The following is a 23031-nucleotide window of genomic DNA, read 5'->3' as shown; positions in this document are numbered from 1 at the left end:
TATATTAAATTATATTATTTCTTCATATGGGTCTACTCTTCACTGAAAAGACCATAATATGTCATTGTGAGTTTTCTCCCCAAGGCCTCCAAATATGTTATTTCCTGAGGAGAATATTAAGAGGGAAACCATAATTTTATAAAATGACATGAGTTAGGAGGCTAGAGGGATGGCCCTGTGACTAAGAGCATTTGCAGAGGACCTGGATCTACTTGCCACCATCTACACAGCAGCTCATAACAAGCTGTAACTCTAGATCCAGGGGTCTGATGCTTTCTTCTGGCTTCTGCAGGTGCCATGCATGTACATGCTATATTTATATGCAGACAGACAAACCTCATATGTGTAAGATAAAAATAAATAAATCTTAAAAGAAAAAAGACTTGAGACAAAGATAGTTCTGGTCCAGGTGGAAAACAGAGTCTCAGGTCTTGACTCACTTCAGGTGGAGCGCCATTTCTGTTTGAGTACAAACATTGTATTGGAGGCACACATAAAAGACTGTGAGATGGTTAAGGGCAGCGTTCATTCCTCAAGCTGTGGGTTGTGACCCATTTGGAGTAGTACAACTCTCTTACAGGGGTCCCATACCACATATCCAACATATCAGATACTTACATCACAATTCATAACAGTAGCAAAACTAGAGTTATGAAGTAGCAGTGAAATTATGTTACGGTCGGGGTCACCACAACATGAAGAACTGCATTAAAGAGCCGCATTAGGAAGGCTGAGAACCACTGGTCTAGAGAGAACTGCCTAGAGCCAGGTAGACCTAGAGTTAGGACATGAGGTGGGATGTACAGGAATTCTCTGAGAGAGTGGCTTTAATCCCCCCAGGAGCTGGGCTAAGCAGGAACCAAAATGGAGTGACCCTGGAAACAACTTAGCTGGCAGGAAGCAAACGGCAACTGAGGAGTGTGCATCTCCACAGCCGGGTAACTAACAATCATTAAAACTTTGACGGAAAAAAGGGAGACGTTAACTGGGGTGCAAATAAGCCTGGTTGCAGATACACAGGTTGAGTATCAGGCAGGGTGGGAGAAATTACTAAAGCGTTCATGAGCACTGTAGTTTGCCTGCTAGGCAGAATTAGACCTGGGAATAAGGCACTAGAATTTTGGTTTTACTTTTGTTCCTGCCTAGGAGCTTTGCTCTGGTTTCAGGGCTAAAGTCCTTGCCACACTTTCTCTTGAGACTTTTGTCATTTTATATCAATTGCTTTAAAAAAAAACAAACAAAACAAAAAAAACAACTAACAACAGCCTTTTGTCCTTCACAAAGTGAGGACTCTCTGTTCTTAGTTCACTAAGAACAGAAGAAATAAAGGAGAAAATTGTGTTTAGGAATAGTCTCATGGAAGTGCTTAATTCTAATTTAAATATAGTCTAAGCAGAGAGAATGTTTTTGTTTTGTTGCATTCTCAAGTTTGGAATCTCTAACTTGTTTCCAGATACATTGTTGGTTGAATTTTTGTTATTAGGGAGGGTGTGGTTACATAGTAAGTTTTGGGACAGCCTGGGATATATATAGTGAGATCTTGTCCCCCCAAACAAACTAACCAATAAAAAATAAGAAGGCTGGAGAGATAGCTCAGCAGCTATGAGAGTTCACTGCTCTTATAGAGCATCCAGGCTTGATTGCCAGCATCAATGTGGCAGCTTGCAATTGCTGTAACTGCAGTTTCAGGGGATCTGACACCTCTTCTGGCCTCTGCAGCCTCCTGAACACAAAAACTCACACAGGCAAACATGTATGTGCATGAAAATATGAATAAATAGATTAATAAGTCATTTTTCTTTAAAAAAAAAGAAGAAGAATTACAGTGTTTTAAAGATTTTCTGAATGTTGTTCAGTATCTAAGTAAATCTTGAATGGATCTAGAGTTCAGAAACGTCCACAACCTGGTCATGGGGTCATGAAGGGGTCTTTCTGAAGCTATGTTCTATGGTAGATTGAGATTCAGCAGCCTTGTGTCTCTTGGACACTTCCTTTCTCTAAAACCCTGGGGTACCCTTCATCTTCATTGGGGCTCTCAGATACAGTGTTGCATTGGAGGAAAAGCCATCCCTCCATAAATAGCCAGTATCCAATTTCTGAATGCTAGCAATACATTAGAGGTGAAAACCCCGACAGTCCCAGTGCCATTTCCTACCTGATCATAGTACCGCAGGTAGTACTTCACAACATAGTCCACCAGATTCATCCCATTGTCCTAGGTTTTAAAGAGAAACTCAAATGACAGCTGTTCACAGAAGACCCTGCATGCTTCCCAGTTGAGACCTGAGATCCCAGTTCTCTGCACTTATAATTTTATGAGATGAGTCATATTTCTGTTATAGACTGACCAGATTTTCCTTCCTCTTAGTTTAATCCACTTTTTAAAAAATGCCAGCTATAAAAATAAATGACACTACATCATCTTTTGTGGGAGGAAAAATTATAAAACAAGACAGATAATCCAGGAGACCTCTGAGATAATGGCAGAGACCAATGTACAAACAAAAACAAACAAGCAAGCAAACAAACAAAAAATATTGTCCAATATTTCCTGGCATGCTGCCAAGACAGGAGGGGGTGGTAAATTCTGAAGGGAGCTGCATACTAGAAGAGAAAACCATCCCTCCCTTCCAAATTCTCAGAAAATGTGTGCTCTTAATGGAGTGAAAAAACAATCAGGACCAGCTTAAAAGGGAAGCCAAGCCACTTTATTACCCTAGAAAGCCAGGGGGAGTGGGCCCTCCCACAAGGCAGCCTTTGTGTCCTGTTCACAGGGGTCTAATTCTAATTTGCCAGTGTATTTCCCTTCCCTGGCCACCCCCTGCCCCCATGGGACGCCCAGATATGGGCTGGTTGTTTCTAAAAAGGTGGCTCTGCAGGGGTGTGGAGCCAAATGATAATCAGGCTCAGAGAGTTGACAGGAGACCCCAGCCCCAATTGTTGTGGGCAAAAGAATAATTCAAATACTAGGCTCAACGGTGTCTGCCACTCAAGAATGAGTAAATTGCAAGTGGCCAATACTAAATCCAAACAGATTCTAGCCTCTGTGGTATGACTGCTACAGTATGCTGTTTTATCTTGTATTGTAGTAGCAGCTCAACACATAATCACATATGTTACAGCTAAAACAGAAAATGGATTTTATCGCTGAACATGAGGTCTGATCTGAAAATCCTACCATTTTCAAGTTTTCAAGTCAATAGAAAGTGCAAAGGGAAAACCAAAACTACATGCTTTCAGATAAACAATTGCCATCAAAGGAAAGGTAAGATAAACGGGTCAGTCTGTAACATTTGGTTTTAAGTTATAGGTTCAGAAGAAAAATAGCCATAGCACATAGATAGTCAGAAAAGTAAATAACTACCCGGCTCTTGACATCTTTGAGTTTGGGCAGGATTTCTAAGCTATATCCATCTGCTTGCCCTCGCGTCCTGTTCCCTCCATTCATATAATTTCCAAAAGCCAGAATGAGAGCTAAGATATCCTTCACACTCTTCATGTGCAACAGGCCCTGCAATGGCAAACACCAGTTATCATGGTCTGAACTGCAAACATAGTCACATTTGCTCAACAGCTAACCCTCATTAAACTAACCAAGTCCCTTAGGTGGCTTCGTACTAGTTGTATTTACAGTTGACAAATATAAGATACATTTTGCTACAGCAGTATCTTGGTGTGTGTGTGTGTGTGTGTGTGTGTGTGTGTGTGTATGTGTCACAAACACCCACAGTTTCCTATTTGTGCAGCAAAGTTATAAGCAGAGTATGATCTCATGCTGATGAGGGCTGAACCTTTGTGTTTACTTTTCATTATAGGCAGTTTTAATCTTGAGAAAGTACTTACAGGTTAATAACGTAGACTGTAGCTAATTTTTAATAACTTCTAAAGCTGAAAGGGATCAAATATCTTTTCAGGATACCTTTTGGGACTATGGAGCTAAATACAAAGAGTACATTAAAATTTAGGATAGCAGTGCCAGAGTGAGTGTAGTCCTCAGACATGAGTTATGATAATGAACTTTAAGCTCAGAGGTGGGTAATGGTCCTTAAATTTTTTCAAAATGTATCTTCTCTAGGAGTTTGCTTCATATTCATGACACGCACATGTCGGGTGGTTGTGGGGATGTGCATGCAAGCTTGTGGAGGTCAGAGGACAACTTTCAGGAACTGGTTCTTTCCTTTGAGTCCAAAGATCCAACTCAGGTCATCAGCCTTTGTGGCAGGTGACTTTACCTGCTGAGAATCTTGCCAGCCCCACTTTGTCTTTGTTTATTTTAGGAATAATAAAAATAATAATAATAATAAAGTTCAGAACTGGGTAGACTTCTTCCCTAGTCTCTCAGGGGTTATTAGTGCGTGCATCATATTTTGGAAGTGGTTGTTCTTTCTTCATTGAAAAATCTTGTATGTGTTGGGGAGGGGGACATGCTTCCTGACAAACATTGAAATATTACAGATTTGTGGAACATACTTGACGCATGATCTTAAGAACATGGGTGTTAGTTAAAAGGCGGGGGTTACAATTTAGCTTTACCAAGTACAGAGTGTAGTGGACACAGAAATGTAGGTACCATTCACTCATGATTATAGTTACTTCAAGCCTCCAAAATTTTCATTTTATGATGTAGACAGATTTCAGAAGCTCATGTGCATGGGTTCCAAGTAAAATCTGTTTGTGATTTGAAGAGTTAAATAGGAAGGAATCAAGCTGCACTGTTTTGCTTTTAGTTTTTGGTGCCAGTATGTACATGAAAAGATATTGACTTTTTTTTTTTAAAGAAGAAATCTGTAAAAAGCCTTTCTTTCCACTCTTCTGTCTCTTCTTCAGTCTGTCTCTCTCCTTTCCTTCTTCTCCATCTTCCACATACTTGGATGGACAAACTCTCTTAGAATAGTGCACAATGTAAAGTAAGTCATTAATGTTGGGTCTCCCTCACCTCTCATTTCCTCATTTCCTACCAATAATGGCAAACCAAACATTTAAACATCAGACATACCTTTGAGGCCCGTGTGACAATCTCTACTTTTCGATGTAAGGATGTTATACCCTCAGAGAATACAGCCCTGAAGATTATGCACTGGGCACGTTCAGCAAAATTGGGAATCTGGGCTAACTCATGCAAAAATCTGTAAAAATAAAAACAAGTCATTTTGCTTTATGCATAACATATTTTTGGGAGAAAACTGTAAGAAAAAGAGCCAATGATACTGATCTGCCATGGGAGATCATAATTTCGGTTTTGCTTAGGCCATGAGAAATGCTACTAGTAGGTATGGCCTTGTTGGAGGAAGTGTGTCACTGTGTAGGCAGGCTTTGAGTGTTCCTAATGCTCAAGTTTCACCCAGTGCAGAAGAGTCATTCTCCTTCTGCATGCTTTTGGATCAAGCTGCGGAACATTCATTTCCTTCTGCAGCACCATTTCTGCCTAGAGTCTGCCATGCTTCCTGCCATGATGATAATGGACTGAACCTCAGAAACTGTAAGCCAGCCCCAATTAAATGTTTGCATTTATAAGAGTTGCTTTGGTCATGTCTGTTTATTTATTTATTTATTTATTTATTTATTTATTTATTTATAAGAGTTGTTTTGGTTATGTCTCTTCACAGCAATAAAACCCTAAGACAGAAGTCAGTACAAGGGACTGGGGTATTGCTGATATTGATAGTATTGGGGTATTGATAATCCTGATTGTGTTTTTGTTTGGAGGAAAGTGGATTTGAGGAGTTGGGTTTGGGAAACATTGGGATGCTTTAAGTAGGATTAAATTCAGCATATCTACTAGGAATATGAAAGGCATTGGTGGTAAGGGTGATTGAACTGTACAGCCCTTAATTCTAGAGGATTCAGAAGAGAAGAATTTTAGTATGATGCTTGGAGACCATTCTTATGATGTTTTGGTAAAGAATGTGGCTGCTTTTCTGGGGAGTCTGCCTGAAGCTAAGGTAAAGAGCTTCACATTGGTTGCATTAAGGAAAAGGGTCACAAAAAAGCCTAGAATAGACTTTGTCCTGAGGCTCAATCTTATGAAGAGAGTTTTGATCAAGTATAGCAAACTGAGACAGGAAAAATACAAAATACATGGTTCAAGTATTAAAGTGGCACCATGAAGTAGAACTGAGCTGAATCCTGTGTTCAAGGAAATAAATATTTAAAGGGAGTGTTGACTTCAGGGCAAGATCCCACACAGCTAAGCTTATTGTTTATGTGTTTACAGTTGAACAGTCATAGTTACATCATATTAGGCATTATTAACTGGTCATTGTTTTCATTTGGACTTTTAATCTGGAATAAACTGCAATCCAGAAATGGAATGCACACCTGTCATCCAGCTTTGATCCAGATCTTGAGGCATAGTGGCCATGAAAAGCTTAGGTCCAGGTATGGTGGTATATGCTTTTAATCACAGGAAACAGAGACAAGCAGATCTCTGAGTTCAGGATCAGCTTGGTACAGAGCAAGTTCCATAGGGAAAAGCTTAGGTCTATGTGTGCTGAGCTGAACCATGCCTTTAATCCTAGCAGTAGACAAAGGCACACAGATCTCTGAATTCAAGAGCAGTCTACAGTGCAAGCTCTAGGATTCCAAAGCTTAGGCAGTGAAGGAGTTGGAAAACAAAAAACTAGTAAAGATGTAATAGAAGAAGGGAGCCATGTTCCAGACTCAGCAAGTAGCAGAACTCAGCAGCTTTGGCCATGTGGCTCTAGCTTTAGAGTCAAGAGTAGATGGAGTTACTGAGACAATTGATGCTGGTTAGTTGGAGCAAAGAAATTAGCAGTGATTAGAAGAGACCCGCATCACTGAAGTGAAATCTTTTGGAAAGTGTTTTCTGAAAGCACAAAGAAGCTGAGTTCCAGAGACAGCCAAGGGTGTACCTTGTACTGCAGCTGGACTTGGTAATAGGTCAGAATCATCTAGGTGGTACTGTTTTTGAAGGCATGAAGGGGTCATGGAGAGCAGCTGAAGATGGGCACTATGAGAGGCTAGGAAAGGCCATTGGTGAAGGTACAGTCTCAGTTGCAGTTGAAGACACAGGATTAAAGGGTCATGCAAAGAAGCTGATGATTGGCATCATAAAGAGAGCCTATGAGAGGCTATTGGGGAAGCTTAGTTGAAGTGGAAGACCCTGGAGTATTGGAAATGTCAATGCCATGGAACAATCACCAACAGCAGCAGCAGCAGTGGAGTGGAGTCAACCAGACCCTACAGTGCTACTGAAGCAGCACTGGAGAAGTGACTCAAGCCTTTTGGAGGAGCCCAGATCATGTGTGGATCCCAGACACTGGAACAAGAAGCTGTAAAGTTGATGATGCCTTGGATACCTAAAGATGTTAGAGATGCCAGAGAGATGGAATACATGTTGGGGACTGCTGCTAACAGGGAGTAGAACCAGCCCAAGAGAAAGAAGTTTGTTGAGTCAACAAGGATGAAAGGAGTTGAAGATCTGAAGAGTGCTTTTACATCAGACATGGAGATACAGAGTTTAGAGTTTTTCCAGCTGGCTTTTGTTTTTGCTTCGGCTTTTAGTCCAGTATTTTTTCACTATGATGTTTTGGAGTTGTAATGTATATCCTGTGATGTTGGAGGTATGTAATGTGATTTTTTTTATTTTGATTTTATATGGGATTACAGTTAAGTGATTGGATAAGTCTCAGAAGAGACTTTGAACTTTGGACTTCTAACATTGTAGAGACTGTTATAAACTGTAGGACTTGTAAAGTTGGACTAAATGTATTTTGAATTATTCTATGGCTAGGTATGGCTCCCATAGACTAATTATGTTTGGACAAGCCTGTGGGGGCCAGGGAGTAGAATATAATGGCTTGAATAAGCTGAGCCCATGGGAAGTGCTACTAGTAGGTGTGGCCTTTTGGAGGAAGTGTGTCACTGTGTAGGCAGGATTCGAGAGCTCCTAATGCTTAAGCTCTACCCAGTGGAGAAGAGTCAGTCTCCTTCTGTATGCTTTTAGATCAAGATGTAGAACTCTCAGTTCCTTCTCCAGCACCATGTCTGCCTGGACTCTGCCATGCTTCCTGTCATTATGATGATGGACTGAAGCTCTGAAACTGTAAGCCATCCCCAATTAAATGTTTGCCTTTATAAGAGTTGCTTTGGTCATGATGTCTCTTCCCAACAATAAAACACAAACTAAGGCACACTCCAAGAATACAGGTCCCATTGCAGACAGTGAGGCCTCTGTCTGGTGAGTTCATATGATTGAGGATAATGCAGATGAGCAGAAAGTTTATGCAAGTACCTGAAAACATTACCCCTCTCCTGCTATCCAAACAAGAAGCTAAACTCAGGTGGAAAGCCCTGATCTTCAACTTCCTAAGAAAATGGCACAATCAACAGTGTATCATGAAGAATCCTCTAGAAGTGTATCTACATAGACATAGTCTTCAATGCCCAAAATGTCTATAGTCAAGTGATAGTTTTGAAGTGAGATTGCTATTATTTTTGCTTAATTGAATAATAGTTTATAATGGTCAAATTTTTCCATACATTACTTTAACTTTATGCCAGTTTATCCACATAGGCACAGCTGACAGATAGGTCAGTACATAGAAGAAAGCAGATACCCATAAAGTAGACAACCTATAATATTTAAATAGTACGCCAAACAGCTCTGAAGAGTCAGAATTGGTTACTGCTCTGCAAACAGTAGCTCACTGTCTGAGTGACTGGGCACTGGTGTCCTTTGCAAAATGAGGCTGGAAGAGCTGCATGCTTTTAAGGCCAACCACCAGAGGAAAGGATATAAACTAACATGAGTTGAAACAGTTGACTATTAACTCAGAAAGGGAGAGAATCCACCAACAGCCCTTAACTTCATTTTGGAGTTGAAATGCTTATTATCTGATATTTCTGAAAGACTTGGTCAATTCACAATATCATCACTTTGAAATTTTGCACTCTCTCACCAAATGAAAGAGGAGGGGAAGGATCAGCAGGAGGAGATGGAGTGTGCAGAGATGGAGGAGCAAGAGGAAAAGGGGGAGGGGTCCAGCTTTCCTCCTCTATTGGCAAAGTCTTCGTGTGTAAGCATAGGACAGTCACTAACTCACCATTCCCCTGCCTCAGTATTCTCAGTTGCAAGAATTATAAGACTATACCACACCTTCTTCTACACTCCTTTCCGCCCCCAATTTTGTTTTCTTGCTCTAAATTCACTTCTTTCTGCAGGTTTTTTGGGGGAAGTGATTTAGTAGGCTTGTTTGTTTCTGTTGGATATTTTGTTTTTGAGACAAGTCTTATCTATAGTTTATTTATAGTTTAGGCAGACTCAAAATTTTAATCCCCCAGTATCAGCTTCCCAAGTCTTGGGATTATAGTTGTAAAATACCATGCCCAGTAAAATTTGGGATTTAATACATTTTATTAATTATTATTACATATTATTAATTATTATTCTTATTGTTATTATTAGCTATTTTCCTTATCTCCTTCAGCCAGGTCCTAGACATCACTTTGCTGGCCCCAGACTTTTGAAATACTACAGAAATGAAGCATGGAGGGTTTCTGGTAGAACATTCTTTCTCCCTTATCTTTAGGCTCAGTACCTGCAGACACAGTTATCATCATACTATGTATTATATGATTGAATGAAATACAGAAGTACTGCACAGGGACAGGGAAAAGTAATTAACCTTCGTTTGTAAATGATTCCCGTATAAGTACAGTACAGCATTGACCAACTGGGTCATTTATCATGAGTGACATCAGAGCTGTCACCAGTTTCCACAAATGATGAGTTGTAAACATCTCTGGGGACTGGTAGTGTTTGATTCTGTGATGAATTTTGAAAAGATTTACTCCTTTAGATAATGAGAACTACTCCAGAAAGTGCCCTATATTTCCCCCTCCCAAAATGGATCGTGTCGTCTTTTCATACCCCAAGTAGGACCTATATCTCCAGACTGGGACATGCTCTGCCTAAAAGGAGTACATCCGGGAAGCAGCAATAGACAGCATGGGTAAGCAAGCAGAGCGATGCCTCAGTTCACTCACTAGGACATAGAGGAGAAGCAGGCAATGGTGGAGGAAAAACAACTAATTGTTGCTCAGAGGAGCCATAGGATCCATTTGTGGAAACAAGACTAGAGGCCACTCAACATAGAAAAGATTAATAACCTGTTAGGATCGGGGCTTGCTTTGAGAAGGTTCTCATCTTCAAGGCCCAGGTCTCAAGGACTTGGGAGGGAATGACAGATGGAGGGACTTGGCTTTTGCATAGTCTATCACTGCCAAAGATGTTTAGTGCATTAGCCATGGTTACTCAGGTCTTCAGGTGTATGTAAACTTTACAGGTACACAATAAAGCCTGGGAACAGGATTTAGCTTAAACATGGTTCCTTCTGATACTCCAAAAACCAAACTCATGACTATTGAAGTGTGTAAAAGATGTGATCAGTAATGATAGGCTTGATGTTGGCTGTGGTCACTGAGCACCCATGATGCTGCGCATGGCATGCCTGAGGACCAGACAGGTGGGCTGGACAGGCTGGACGATGTATGTACAGAAGCTTGGTGAAAGTAAATGGAGTTTTGTATTCTGAAATGTACTTTTTTTTTCCTGAGCAAATGGAGGGTTTTAGACAGAAAAGTAATACTTTTAAATTTTCATTTCACACAAATCACCATACCAGTGGCTTGGCTACCTGGAAACATTAGCAGATTTCAGCTGGGGAGAGCTGGGAGTCACTGCTGTGACCTTGTGAGGGGAGGTAAGAGGGCCGGTGGGGATGCAGGAGAACGAGTGGATGAGAGGGATGTGAAGGCAGGAAGACCCTGAGTGGCCAATCCATCCCTCATGATGCTGGAAGAGGCCACGATGACTTGTGGGGTTTGGGCTTGGGAACATTTTAGAAAATTTAAAGATATAAAATACCAGAAAAGTAAAATTAGAAAACAGATGATTTTATGCAACTTTTAGCACAAATATAACCAGGCAAAGGCCTCGAGAAAAGGCATTATATCTCTTTTCTCATTTGTCTGGCAAAGTAGCAAATGAAAAGCTCACTGAAAACGCTACGCAAACCCAGTGTCTGAGAAGCATCTGCCTTCTGTTCCCTTGTACTTTATGTTCTACTTATAAGCGCTGGGATAAACACAGCCTACTGTCAAGTTGGTCTTCATCTTTACTAATATTCATGGACTAACTTCCCTTTGGGCTAGTCTTCAGTTACAGTCTAGATTCTATAACAGAAAGGGTAGAGGGAACATGAATGAGGGAGCTTTCCTTCCTTATTCTGTGTGACTTATTTCCCCAGGAAGAACTACAGCTCAGCCTGTAACCACAAGAGAAGGCCTGTGGCTCACTTTGTATGGGGTTTACAGACACAATGGCAACTCAGCCGACAGGGGAAGTGATGCTGTGTGATTCAGGCTTTGAAAGAAACTAATCTGCTCTATCATCATTCCCCAAAACCATGGGTAATATGATCTAAGATGTGTGTTCCACAGGGGTCACATCCACTTCACAGTGTAGCCCGTACTCTAGGGAACAAACCAGCACAGCTAGCTGAGGACCCCTGTGAATGAGTCTAAGATGATGAGCATAGTCTTCTCACTACAGACCATACAAGGCCAGCACCTTTCGGCCTTGTCAGTCAACAGGCCTCATCAGGAGTGCCTCCATCCCAGTTCACCAGCATCTCAAAGCAGGGTATAAAGGGAGTCAAGGGGTATCCCTGGAGGGAGTGGCTCTCAGACAGCTAGGTCCCAAGCGGATGACACCTCTGTGAGAAATGGCTTTCTAAATCTGGCACTGGGGTGTAAGAGAGTTGATGAGGTGAGTGATGAGCCCAGCCGCTCAGAGCTGTGATTTATAGGACTGGGCACTGCAGGCCTCTTAAGAAACTGAAATGCTAAACTCCATGATTCATATTTTCCAGTATGTAAAACATGCTTATAGTCCACTCACTGGGAGTCAGTGGCAAATAAATCGTCAGAGAGCCAGACTCTGGCACAGAGCAGACAAAAGCTGCCTTCAGAGAGGTAGAGAGCAAAGGTGAAGTGTGCATGGGTTTGGAGACCCCTACCTTTCCATGCTAGTTCCCCAAGGCAAGTCTGCCACCTGAGCAGCCCCACATGACAGACATCTTTGCCTTCAGTAATAGCGATGAGTGGTCAGGGCGTCGGCACAATGGCCCTCCAAACATTCAAAATGCTTATCTAGCTAGACCATTAGTAAGGGGGGGATAATAAGTGGTGCGCTAATTAGTTACCACCATTATTCTATGTCCTGGCAATTAGTGCTGAGAATTGATGCTGGGAGACTGTACCACAAAAGGCAGAGGAATGCTTCTCTTGGAGACACACACTGTTCATTTCACATCAGTGGTTCATTGTACCCTATCTGCTCAGCGTATGGCAGGTTTTACTGAGTGGGTTGAGTGTGGATCAATTAGAGCTCATGGACCAAACTCAGCCTGCCATTTGTATTTGTGTGCCTCATGGTTTTCATACTTAAAATTGTTGTTAGAAAGTATAGAGTATCTTTGTCATGAGATATTCAAATCTTATTAAAACTCAAAATCTCAATAAAATTTATTAGGGTCCCTTTGCTTATATATTATTATCTGTGGTTGATTTTGAACCATGATGGTCCAGGGGCTGACTTGTGGAGCCATGCTAGATCCTTTGACCCACAAAGTATAAAATATTATCTGGTCTTTTACAAGGGAACGTTGCCAACTCCAGGCTTACAATTTCACCCCATAATCTGGCATAGCTAACCCTACCTAAACGCTTGTTGTGCCCTGTCATCTCCAAATACCATCAGGGACCCTGTCAGTGTCTTCATATCTCATTATTAGTCAACTTCTCCTCTGAGCAGTAGCAATGGAAGAGGAGTGATTTCACAGTAAGTAAACATGACTTCTGGGTGAGCAGCATCAGCTGGGGTGAAGGCTGGAAATGTGGATGGCTAAGGTCAATGAGACAAAAAAGTACAGTGGAATCCCACCTGAATCCATCTATACATTGTCTTAGGCTTTGAGGACCAGGTTTAAGGACAAGGGTCTGAGCTCTAGTTCCATGTGAGAAGATATTATCACAAGGTTCATAAGCTTTCAGCGAGGTTTAACAGTATTGGGCAAACTTAGGATCTCTAACTGACCTCACCAGTCAGAGATACTTTTTTCTGGATCTGGATGTCTATGAGAACTGAGGCATCGGAGAGGGACAAACATTAGGCATAGCGTATAAGAGAGCCCTGATGGCCTACAGGGATAGCCTGTTAACATTCTCTCTATTTTCTGTTTCCTCTTTGCTTTCTGTAGTCGCGTCTCTCCCGGTGCAGAAGGCAGGCTTGAATGAAATGTGAAGCACTCAAAATAGCATTAGGTACAAGAGCTCAGAACCAGAGGCACATTTGCAGTCTTAGTCCCTAAATGTCTTGCTGGGGACTCCCAGGAACTCCTCTGTGGCTTGAAGGCCTCAAGGGCCTAGCAAACAAGTTACTAAAGTATGTGACAGAGGTCTGAATTCTCAGTGTATGGGAGATGATACTGTAAACCAGAACTAGCCACCCTGGAGAATATATGGAAAGAGTGGTCCACGGAGATCGGGGATGAGAAAGACCTAATCAGCAGGGGCAGAGGAAGTTGTGGGAAAGCTGCCACACTAGGGCTACATTTACACGCACATTTCAGAGCATGACCTTTAAGAAAAGCAGTTGAAATTCAGTGACGCTGATATCTTTTTAACGCATCAGCAAAACTTGAGGCGGAGCAGTAATGCCTTCTTTCCTTCCTCAGTTGCCCTTTTAGCTAAAATGTTTAGTCTAGGAGGAATTAAGTTGCTAGAACAAGAAAGGGGAGGGGTGTGGGGTAAGAGCAGGGGGAGAAACAGGCTGCATGGGACAGCCCGGATCTCAGCAGCCTTCCTGGCAGCCGACTCATCCTGCTGGATACAATAGGGCACAGGATGACTCTGTTGTAACTCAGCTCCCTATGCCCGTTAGACTTGACGTTCATAGCTGGGAGGTAGAGAGATGGATCTTGGAGCTCTCCTTTCAGACTAACCAAAGGCAGTTCAAGTGTGCTTACTGTTCAGGTTTGTCCAGAAGCTTCAAGTCTTCTTCTTTGGATGTCTCATAGTACTTTCTTATTTTTGTCAGTTCATCCTCCTGGGCTCGCTGCATCAACAGGAGAAACAACATACACACACAGACACAAAGTTAAGAGGATTCGCCTGAAACCACAGGAATCTAGATGTGATCCCATGCCATCACCTGGGCCTCACTCCAGGCGTAAGAAACTCTACAGGTTGGGCCCAAAAAATCCTTCTGGGTCATTCTAATACATGTTTAAGTTTGGCATCTACCAGCTAACGAAAATGGTCATAACAAGTGTGTGCACGCAGACATACAGGCCAGGGAAGCTGACTGCTATGTCTGAATCTCTTTTAGGCAGCTGTGGGGCAAGCTGTCCTAATTTTCCTTTCCCCAGAACAGTAGTTCTATCTTGCATTTCCCTGTCTCACACAGGCTTCATACACTATAATATGCAGTCACCACCTTTCCTTTTCCTGAGTTTCGTTAAGTGTATGTTGTTTACCTTTGGTTGTCTAGACTATCACATTCTTCATGATTTACCCAACATTTCCAGTTGTATACGGACTGCCTCTGCTGCATGTTAACAAGCACTGGCCATGTGCATACTCTTGCACCATGGCATCAACAGAAAGCATCAGAAGGCACCATGCTTTTAACAGAGTTCTTTGTCATCGATTACTATGTCCTCATTCATATAATTCCCCAAGGCTTGCACTATGTTCCTGGTAGTGAGTTTCTGACTTGGAATCCACATGCTACCCTCTAGGCACTCAACAGTGTACTGTTAACTCCCAATGGTCTGATACTTGGAAGCCTTTGGGTTTACTTGTGAGAACTATACTAATATATACAGGCAAAACCAAAAAAGGCCACCCCCAGTACTAAGTAATTTCTTATGTACCTGCAGAATATGAAAATAAGGTAAGGAATAGGTGGGTTATATTAGACTGTGGAAAACTAAGGCCCCAAATATCTAACTGAGTCATCTTGTGACTTGAGTGACCATAGCATGTCACTGAGGCCTGGTTATCTAAGGATTACCATGGTTTAGAGAATCCAGCTCCATCCATGTATCTACAGCCTGAGTGAACCAGAACAGTTGACAATCATGGGAATTCTGATTCTCCAGTGTGACCTCTTCACAAGAGCTTATGAACTCCTCTGGCTGTTTCCACTTACAATAAAAATCTAAATGCTTTGTACATTACAGTGATGTTTCTTAAACATAATTCATCATGCCCCTAAACTGTGGGAATCAGCTTTGTGAGAGGGGTTCTAGGTTCCATGAGAAAAACTGACAGGATACTTAGGTCAAATTCTTGTTCAATACAAAAAAAAAAAAATCAAGTAGAGTCCCACTATAATCTACAATTGTAATAAAAAAAGGAAACAGGGTAAGTTGTTTAAGCAACTGGCCCAACCAATATCACCAAGGGAGCAATAACAGAGCTAGGCCTCAAACTTAGGACTATCTTATCTGATTTTAAAGCTAGAGTACACAGATGACATCCAAGGCTGCCTCCTGCATTTAATGTTATCAGTTCATCTGGTAGGAGAGCAATCATCCAAGAGTCTGTTCAGATCCCCATTCCTCAGAGCTAGATACTAGAGGGTGCCAGCATCAGCATCAAATAGGAGGCTTGTCTTCATTCACCCTGTCAGCAAGTACTAGAGCTAGACCACATTGGTGGTCTCTGCCTTGAATCAGTCTGCCTTGCTGGTGTCAGAAGATCTACTAGGACAGTCACTAGAGTGAGATTTAATGTGCAAATCTACATCTCTGTGCCTGAATCTCTTCCTCAAAGAGGTTTAAATACTACCAAAATATGGGAATGGCTTTGTGACATCAAGGGTAGGAGGGAAAGACAGAGCCTCCAGCCCTGTGTGCTTTTCACACTCACATTTTCATATAAGGCCGCCAAGGTCTCCAGGTCAACCACGGAGTCATCCACGTTAAATATGGCTGACAAAAACAAAGAGGAAAAAGGGATAAGGGCTTTGTCTTGATTCCAACACCAGCGTTCACCCCAGGCCCCACTTCCCCACAATATAACCCTGCACTTCTTGTACAGGCTCTGCCTAACAGTCTGTGTTTCCCCTTCCTCTCATACAGGAGGTGGGGGGGGGGGTTCATTTGAAAACAAACCCAAAATGGTCCCTAGGGCTGGCCTGAGCCTTGGCCCTGCCTTATTTAATTCTTTGGGCTTTGAGTCCTTTCTGCAGTTTAATTTAGGCTCCACAGGAGAAGTGTTTGTGCTTTTAAACTAAATCAGTTTGGAGGTTTGAAGTACAATTTTAAATCGTTCTTCCCAGCTGGTAATTGAAGAGATTTACCACTTAATGCAAAAGAATTGACTCTTACCCATTACCAGGAAGAGAAAGAAAAGGAAAAAAAAAAAAGACAATGTTGGCAAATTAAATGAATTCAGGCATGTGATTTCAGGCACCTTTCTGTGGCTACCGCAAACATCTTGTTTGGATTAAAAAGACAAGAAAGAATAATCGTTGCATCAACAGCAAATTAAGATCATAGAAACCTCCTACGAGCCAGTATCAAGGTACGTTTTTATTCCCAAGTTTTTGTTAGGATTCTGCCATTCACTATGTCATTTTGCTGTGAGCTATATACTTATGATATCATTTGTGGAGGTTCCTTCCCATATAGGTTCGGATACATATGCAACAGATTTTTAAAGCCTGAATGGAATTGGCTATCAAAGTGTTTGAAATTAGCCGGGCCCACATCTTTAAATAATTATTCAAAACTAATAAGGTTTGTCCTCTACCACCCTTCCCTGGCTTTACATTGTGAAATTAACCAGCACGCTAGTAAATTTTCTCTGTGGCAGGCTAATTAATTTTATTAAAGCAGCCAGTGATACTTAGAAAGCCTTAAACTCCTGTTCTCACCTCGTCTGATCCTTCCATTCCACCACATTTCCCTGGAGTATGCAAAGATCAAGGTGAAGGGCAGGTTGCTTCTGAATTTGTTTTTTGTTTTGTTTGTTTTTTTGTTTGTTTGTTTTTTTCCTTTCCTCTGTCGTTTAGAATCACAGGGACACATTACAATTTTTGATAAAACACCAGGAAGAACATTGAAAACTCCTTCATAGGCCACCTTTTCTCTAACTTGTATGCTCACCCACAAGTTATTTCTAGACTTGTGGATGGGGACTGAGGAAGATTTGGAGACTACTAACAAGGTTCTACCAAGGGACAAAACTGCACTTCGAGAAAAGCCAGGGTCACCACCCTACCCCAACCCCAATGTGGTTTGAGAAAAGACTCCTGCAGTGTTGGTGGTAATAATACAGAGTCACTAATTGGTCCGATGGATGATTTCTGAATGGCTATTGTTTTTAAACATAAACAACAACAACAAAAAAGACAGGAACAATGTTTCTTTTGTGTGAACCTCAATGTTCTGTTTTTAAAATTAACTGATATAAATGAATAAGAAAAGACACAAATATAAAGGAAGTTTTAAAGGGAATGTTTGCTTAAAAGAATCATATACATCCCGAGGGCTGTATCTGAGCTTAGAGAGCATAAATCAAGCAGTCTCTGTCACCAAGAAAGAGGAGCTGAGGTATTCCACAGTCTTCTACACTGAGTAAGTACTTGGCTTTAAATAGTCACATGGTTGATTTTAAACAGATACATGGTTTGGTGGTTTGTACTACTGCGTACCAGACAGCAAAAAGAAAATATGAAGAAAGCATAAGCCCAGAAACAGCCTGAGCTTTGGAGAAGGTTATTCACCCATTCATCCTCCCAGGCGCAAAATAATTATTAGTTGAGTGTGCCTTAAAATTAGTTTTATAAAAAATTGCTTTTCAAGACCATAAATATTTCTAAGACAAAATGTTGGTGACACCTCAGGTATCTGATCTCATGATTTTAATGTCTCAGATTGAGGGCCAGAACATACATAACTGCAGGACTTCAGGTGGCAATCAGTTTTAAGGGAAGTAACCTAGGCTGGGGCTATAGGTTAGTGATAAAGCAGCTGCCTAGTGTCCACGGGTTCCTGAGTTTGATCCTTAGCACCCAAAAGGACAGGAAAACAAAAACAACAAAGAATAAAGCAGGCAAAGGTACGCAACAAGAGGTCATGTGATCAAGACAGGCTTCTTGAGGGAGAAGACAGTTAAGATCTAAAACAGGTGAATATCTTGGCAGAAAAACATTCCAGGAAGAGATAACTGCAAAACCAAGATTCTTTTGTGGGCGAAGTGGGTGGGGGTGGGTTCTGAAGAACAAAATGACTCCCATGAACAGAGAGAACCTTATTCATTTAAAGAGCTAAGTGGTAGGTTGTTGGGATCTGAGGTTACCTGTAAAATCGACCTGATATCCCTTACTCCTTACTGAAAGCAAATATTGAGTGAAATAAGTTTTATATATGTCTATCTTTGTTTCTGTAAACGTTTATATATATATATATATATATTTACATATATAAAATATAAATATATTTATATATAATAAAGTTATATATAATATATAACATATATAATAAAGTTATACATATACATATAGCATATAGTATATATAATACCTGTAGACCTGTGGACACTAGGCAGCTGCTTTATCACTAACCTATAGTCCCAGCCTAGGTTACTTCCCTTAAAGCTGATTGCCACCTGAAGTCCTGCAGTTATGTATGTTCTGGCCCTCAATCTGAGACATTAAAATCATGAGATCAGATACTTGAGGTGTCACCAACATTTTGTCTTAGATATTTATGGTCTTGAAAAGCAATTTCTAGAATATATATATATATCACAGCACATAAAGTATAAACTCATGACAGAACCTAAGAATGGCCTGTGATGAATATGGCTTCAAATATACAAGCTCACATATAAATGCCTTATCTCCTAATGCCTCTAAGAAGTGGAGAAGACTGGAACTACTAGGAATTCATACTATAATTTCAATTTCCAATAACTCTTCAGAGTTTCAGATAGTCTTTCCTATGAGACCTTCTTGGTCCTTCCAACAAAGGCATAACTCAGGAAGCTGTATCAATACGTCAAGTACAGGCTCAGGTATCTCAAAGTTTTGAGGACTTCTGTCTGAAATGAAAGAAGATGCAATGTATCAAGACCTCTTGATACAAATAACCTAATGCTGACCTCTAGGTCCAATTCTTGCCCAAGCCATCCATCCTTCATCAAACCACCAGAGGCAGCTAGCTGGCTAGCTGTTTAGGTAATGACTAAATGAGTTAATCAGTGCATCAATTCATTAGCTAACTGTTGGTTTGTTTCTTTGCAATGCTGGAGGCTGAACCTAGGGCCCAGCACATGCTAAGCAAATGGTCTATCATGGAGCTACCCCCCAACATGCCTAACACGTGTTTAATACATGTCTCAAGATTACTTGGTGTTTACAATACCTCAGTTGCCCCTCTTTCGAATATTGGATGAGATTCGATTCCTCATCCTGGTTTTAAACCTCATTCTGTCCTCCATGCTGGTAGTCTCATCTCTGGCCTCCTCTTCCTCCTCCTCCGTTCGGCCTGGGTGCAACTCCCCATCTCTCATCATACCCTAGCTCCTTCCCTTTCCTAACCTACCAAGACCCAGGACTCTGAGATTCCCTGACCACTCTATCTGCAATGAAATAGGAATAGGGAGTGCTGTGGGGGGTGCCAGGGGGAGCATGCAGCACGACTCCCAAAGGCTGAATATTCTTGCTCAGAATGAGGAAAGTTTTTTGTTAAGGAGAGCTTTGGGTCTTGGGAAAAAAAACCCCACTGGGACACTGAGGTGAAAAAGGGCAGGATTTAGACAAATCAAAATATTATATTGTGAAGTCTGTATTTGAATTCAGTTTGCTTTGCTCCATTTTGGTCGTCCATAAATCGAGTTACCTTGCTGTTTACTCATTGTCTCATGACAGGGAAGACACACTCCTGAAAGGCGGACATGGCTACATTTAATAAACAGTTCCCCTTATTAAAGAATGAAGAAGACAGGTGCTGTTCCCACCATTCCACCTTCACAAACATTTTAAGAAGAAATGTCACTTCAGGAGGAAAGTGACAGGTAAAGTTAACTGGTACATTGCTTAGTCAGGTGCCTAAACTACCCATTTGGTAATCATCATTAAATAAGCCAAACTGTTCTCAGGCAAAGACAATTTCTAGATTTACCATAAGTGCCAGGGAACATGAATTGGAAAACTGTGAAAACTGGAAGGGTGTGAGACAGTGGAGGAAGGTGGTGCAGATGGGCTCATAGAATGCTCTGGAAAGTATATTGACTTGAAAATAATTAAGTAAAGAGACTGAGGTGATGGGTCTGCAGGTGGCTGAGGATGAGACCTTGTAGAATTTAGAGTCCTATGAAAGGATTTCATATGAGCTTTTCATCAAGAGTTCTTGATAAGCATCGAAGTTGCTGGGCAGTTTTGTGCTAGGCAGGTGTGTACTAGGCCCAAATTTGGGCATTTTAGCACCTAATACAGTGGCTAAGGTATGGAAAATCTCCATGATGCAAACAGAAAGAAATGGGAATAGGGTGTCTCTCTGGAGCACTCCTTGGTGCTATCCCTGATGGGCTCTGGAGTTCCCTCCAGTAACGGGGAGGGAAAATCGTACTGAGACTTCAATAAACCCAGATCTAGGGAGAAGCCCCCATGCCACCCCCACAGAAGGGCACAGAGAACAGATCTTTTTCCATTGGTCCATGGAGGAGCAGGGGAAAGAGAATGCTAAAGGAGAAACAAAAAACAAAACATATGGAGGTCAGTTTGGTCCTTTTGATGTGTTTCCAGTAAAGCTGATCATGTCAACCAGATACGGATCCAAAGATTAAAATACAATTCAAAGACAGGGGAAACAGTTTTAAGAGATCTGGTTAATCCTGGAATCTTCAGGAGATTAAATTACTTCTATTTTTTTCTCCTTCCTATAGCAAGTTCATGTAAGGTTAGGCTGAGCCATGGGACTAAAACATAAAAGTCCCAGGTCTCTGAGGAGATCTATCATACTTGGACATAATTCAGTTTCCTATTCACCAAATGTAGTCTAGGTGTTGGGGGTGGTAGCAGGATACATATGTCTGATATGCCTTAGAATATTTGCATAAATAAACAATGCCATCAAATCAGTCTTGTAAGTATTTGTATTCAACTTAGAAACCATTATATAAGCCTATTTAATTAGTTAGCTGCTGACCACAGTCTTCAATTAAAACATGTTTGGAGTTTCCTAGGATCAGACTGCTTCCTCCATTTTACACTAGAAAATATGAATGAAGATGTGGGTCAATGGTAAAGGGCTTTCCTAGTGCACACAAGGGCATGAGGTCAACCGTCAACACAACAAAACAGCAAGCAAACAAACTCCTCTCTCTCTCTTTCTCTCTGTCACTCTCCTATCCCTCACACAGAGATGTCGAACTTTCATCTTATAAACCAAATCTACCAATGACTGCTCAAATATCTCTCTAGCGAGTCACAAGACTTTCCTACAGTAACTCTAGCTTGGGTTCAAACTGCAAAGGGCTCATTATTCCAACATTCCTGCAGACGGTGTCAGAAAGGTGAAGTGTCAACTCCACAAAGGGGAGACCCCAGCAGTTCTTTGCTACTGCAATATCAATCATTGCTGGTGGGTTTTACTTTTATCTCTCTCCCTCCTTAGTTGTTCCCGCCTCACACTGTCAGTTCAGTTCGAATATTTCACCTACACCTCACAATATGTCAAAAGGAAGGAGACACACGCTGTGAAAAGCCAGTAATTTTATTGGGTTCCTTTACCTTTAAAAATCTGTTACTTGGTCAAGTCTGGTTTCTGGGCTTCTTTTTTCCGCAGGGAAATTGAGGCAAACATTTTTATGTGATCCTCTGGTGCCTGCTCTGTACACCAAGGATTATATACACAAGGATCATTAGAGTACTGTTTCACCCATTAGGATATAATAACCGTCAGCAGGGACAAAAAGCAGACTGGTATCACAAATTCAAACTAACAGGCGCACATAAAAACTATGTGACTGCTGGAGGCACATGTGAAGGTCAGGCTCTCACACAACCGGCAAATCCCCTCACTGGTTCTCCTGTCACGGAAGCAAGAAGAACCTACAAGAGTTCTTTCATCCCTTCAGTTCTTTCCCACTCTCAACAGAACTCTATCGCCGAGTGTACCCTGTCCAAATAAATAGTGTGCTTGCTGTTTGCAAGATGTGTAATGAGAAAACCAAGTTAAACACAGAGAGTGACTTGTCACAAATATTCATTCCTTGGTTTTCTTTCGGTGCTGCTGGAATTGAACCCAGGACTTTGCTCATGCTAAGAACTAATACCCTACTATTGAGATATATTCCCAGCTTGGGAAGATGTTCATTTTACCTGAAGGCTCATCTCCAGGCAGGAGCCTTTGTTATAGACTAGCCAAAGAAAGTCTGGTTATCCAAAGTACAGATGCCACTAACAGATAGGTTTGCACTGGCTCACCAGGTTCTACTGCTGCTGCCTTTAGTGTAATTGTCATGCAGCTCAGTTTATGCCTTTGTACTTCCTTAAGTAGCTGACACAATTGCCTTGTACAGAGCGACCTGTGACCAGCACAAATGAGTTAGATCTTTTATCAGCCGGGAAAAGACAGACTGCCACAGTCAGGAGCCTCTGTCAGTGAACCTTGTTTAGTTGGCAATGCCAAGCGCTAAGCAGCAGATGTAAAATTTAGTTGTTTTGCTCAAACTACTCGGTTTATTTTTAAGGGATCAACAAAAGACACTGGTGAGTAAAAGAGAAAAGAGAAAAGAAAAGTTAATTAGAAGAATTTGGATTTTAAAAATTCTGACTCTCCCAAGAAACTGAGAAAAAAACAAAACAAACAAAAAAACAAAGCAAAACAAAACAAAAAAAATCCCAAAATAATCCTTTACCTTACTAGGCTCAGTGAAGCAGAAAGAAAGCATGCTGGGATTCCCGGGAGGGCAAAGGTGGATTCTGAA

General features: G+C 41.3%; 1 protein-coding gene across 3 annotated transcripts in view; it reads right to left on the bottom strand.

Moving 5' to 3' along the window:
- Fmn1 (formin 1) overlaps nucleotides 1–23031 on the bottom strand; it is a 333700-nt gene that overhangs the window by 109422 nt on the left and 201247 nt on the right. For all 3 annotated transcript variants that reach the window (XM_028766940.1, XM_028766941.1, XM_028766942.1), the window contains 5 exons: nucleotides 15961–16022; nucleotides 14052–14140; nucleotides 4997–5126; nucleotides 3365–3511; nucleotides 2156–2215 (listed from right to left, as the gene is read on the bottom strand). In XM_028766940.1, the coding sequence (XP_028622773.1) occupies nucleotides 2156–2215; nucleotides 3365–3511; nucleotides 4997–5126; nucleotides 14052–14140; nucleotides 15961–16022 (488 nt within the window). The remainder of the gene's footprint in view (nucleotides 1–2155; nucleotides 2216–3364; nucleotides 3512–4996; nucleotides 5127–14051; nucleotides 14141–15960; nucleotides 16023–23031) is intronic.

Source organism: Grammomys surdaster, unplaced genomic scaffold (assembly GCF_004785775.1).
Source record: "Grammomys surdaster isolate TR1022 unplaced genomic scaffold, NIH_TR_1.0 170, whole genome shotgun sequence".
Classification (NCBI taxonomy): domain Eukaryota; kingdom Metazoa; phylum Chordata; class Mammalia; order Rodentia; family Muridae; genus Grammomys; species Grammomys surdaster.
Note: the sequence above shows the minus strand (reverse complement) of the source record. Positions and strands in the feature narration are given on the sequence as shown.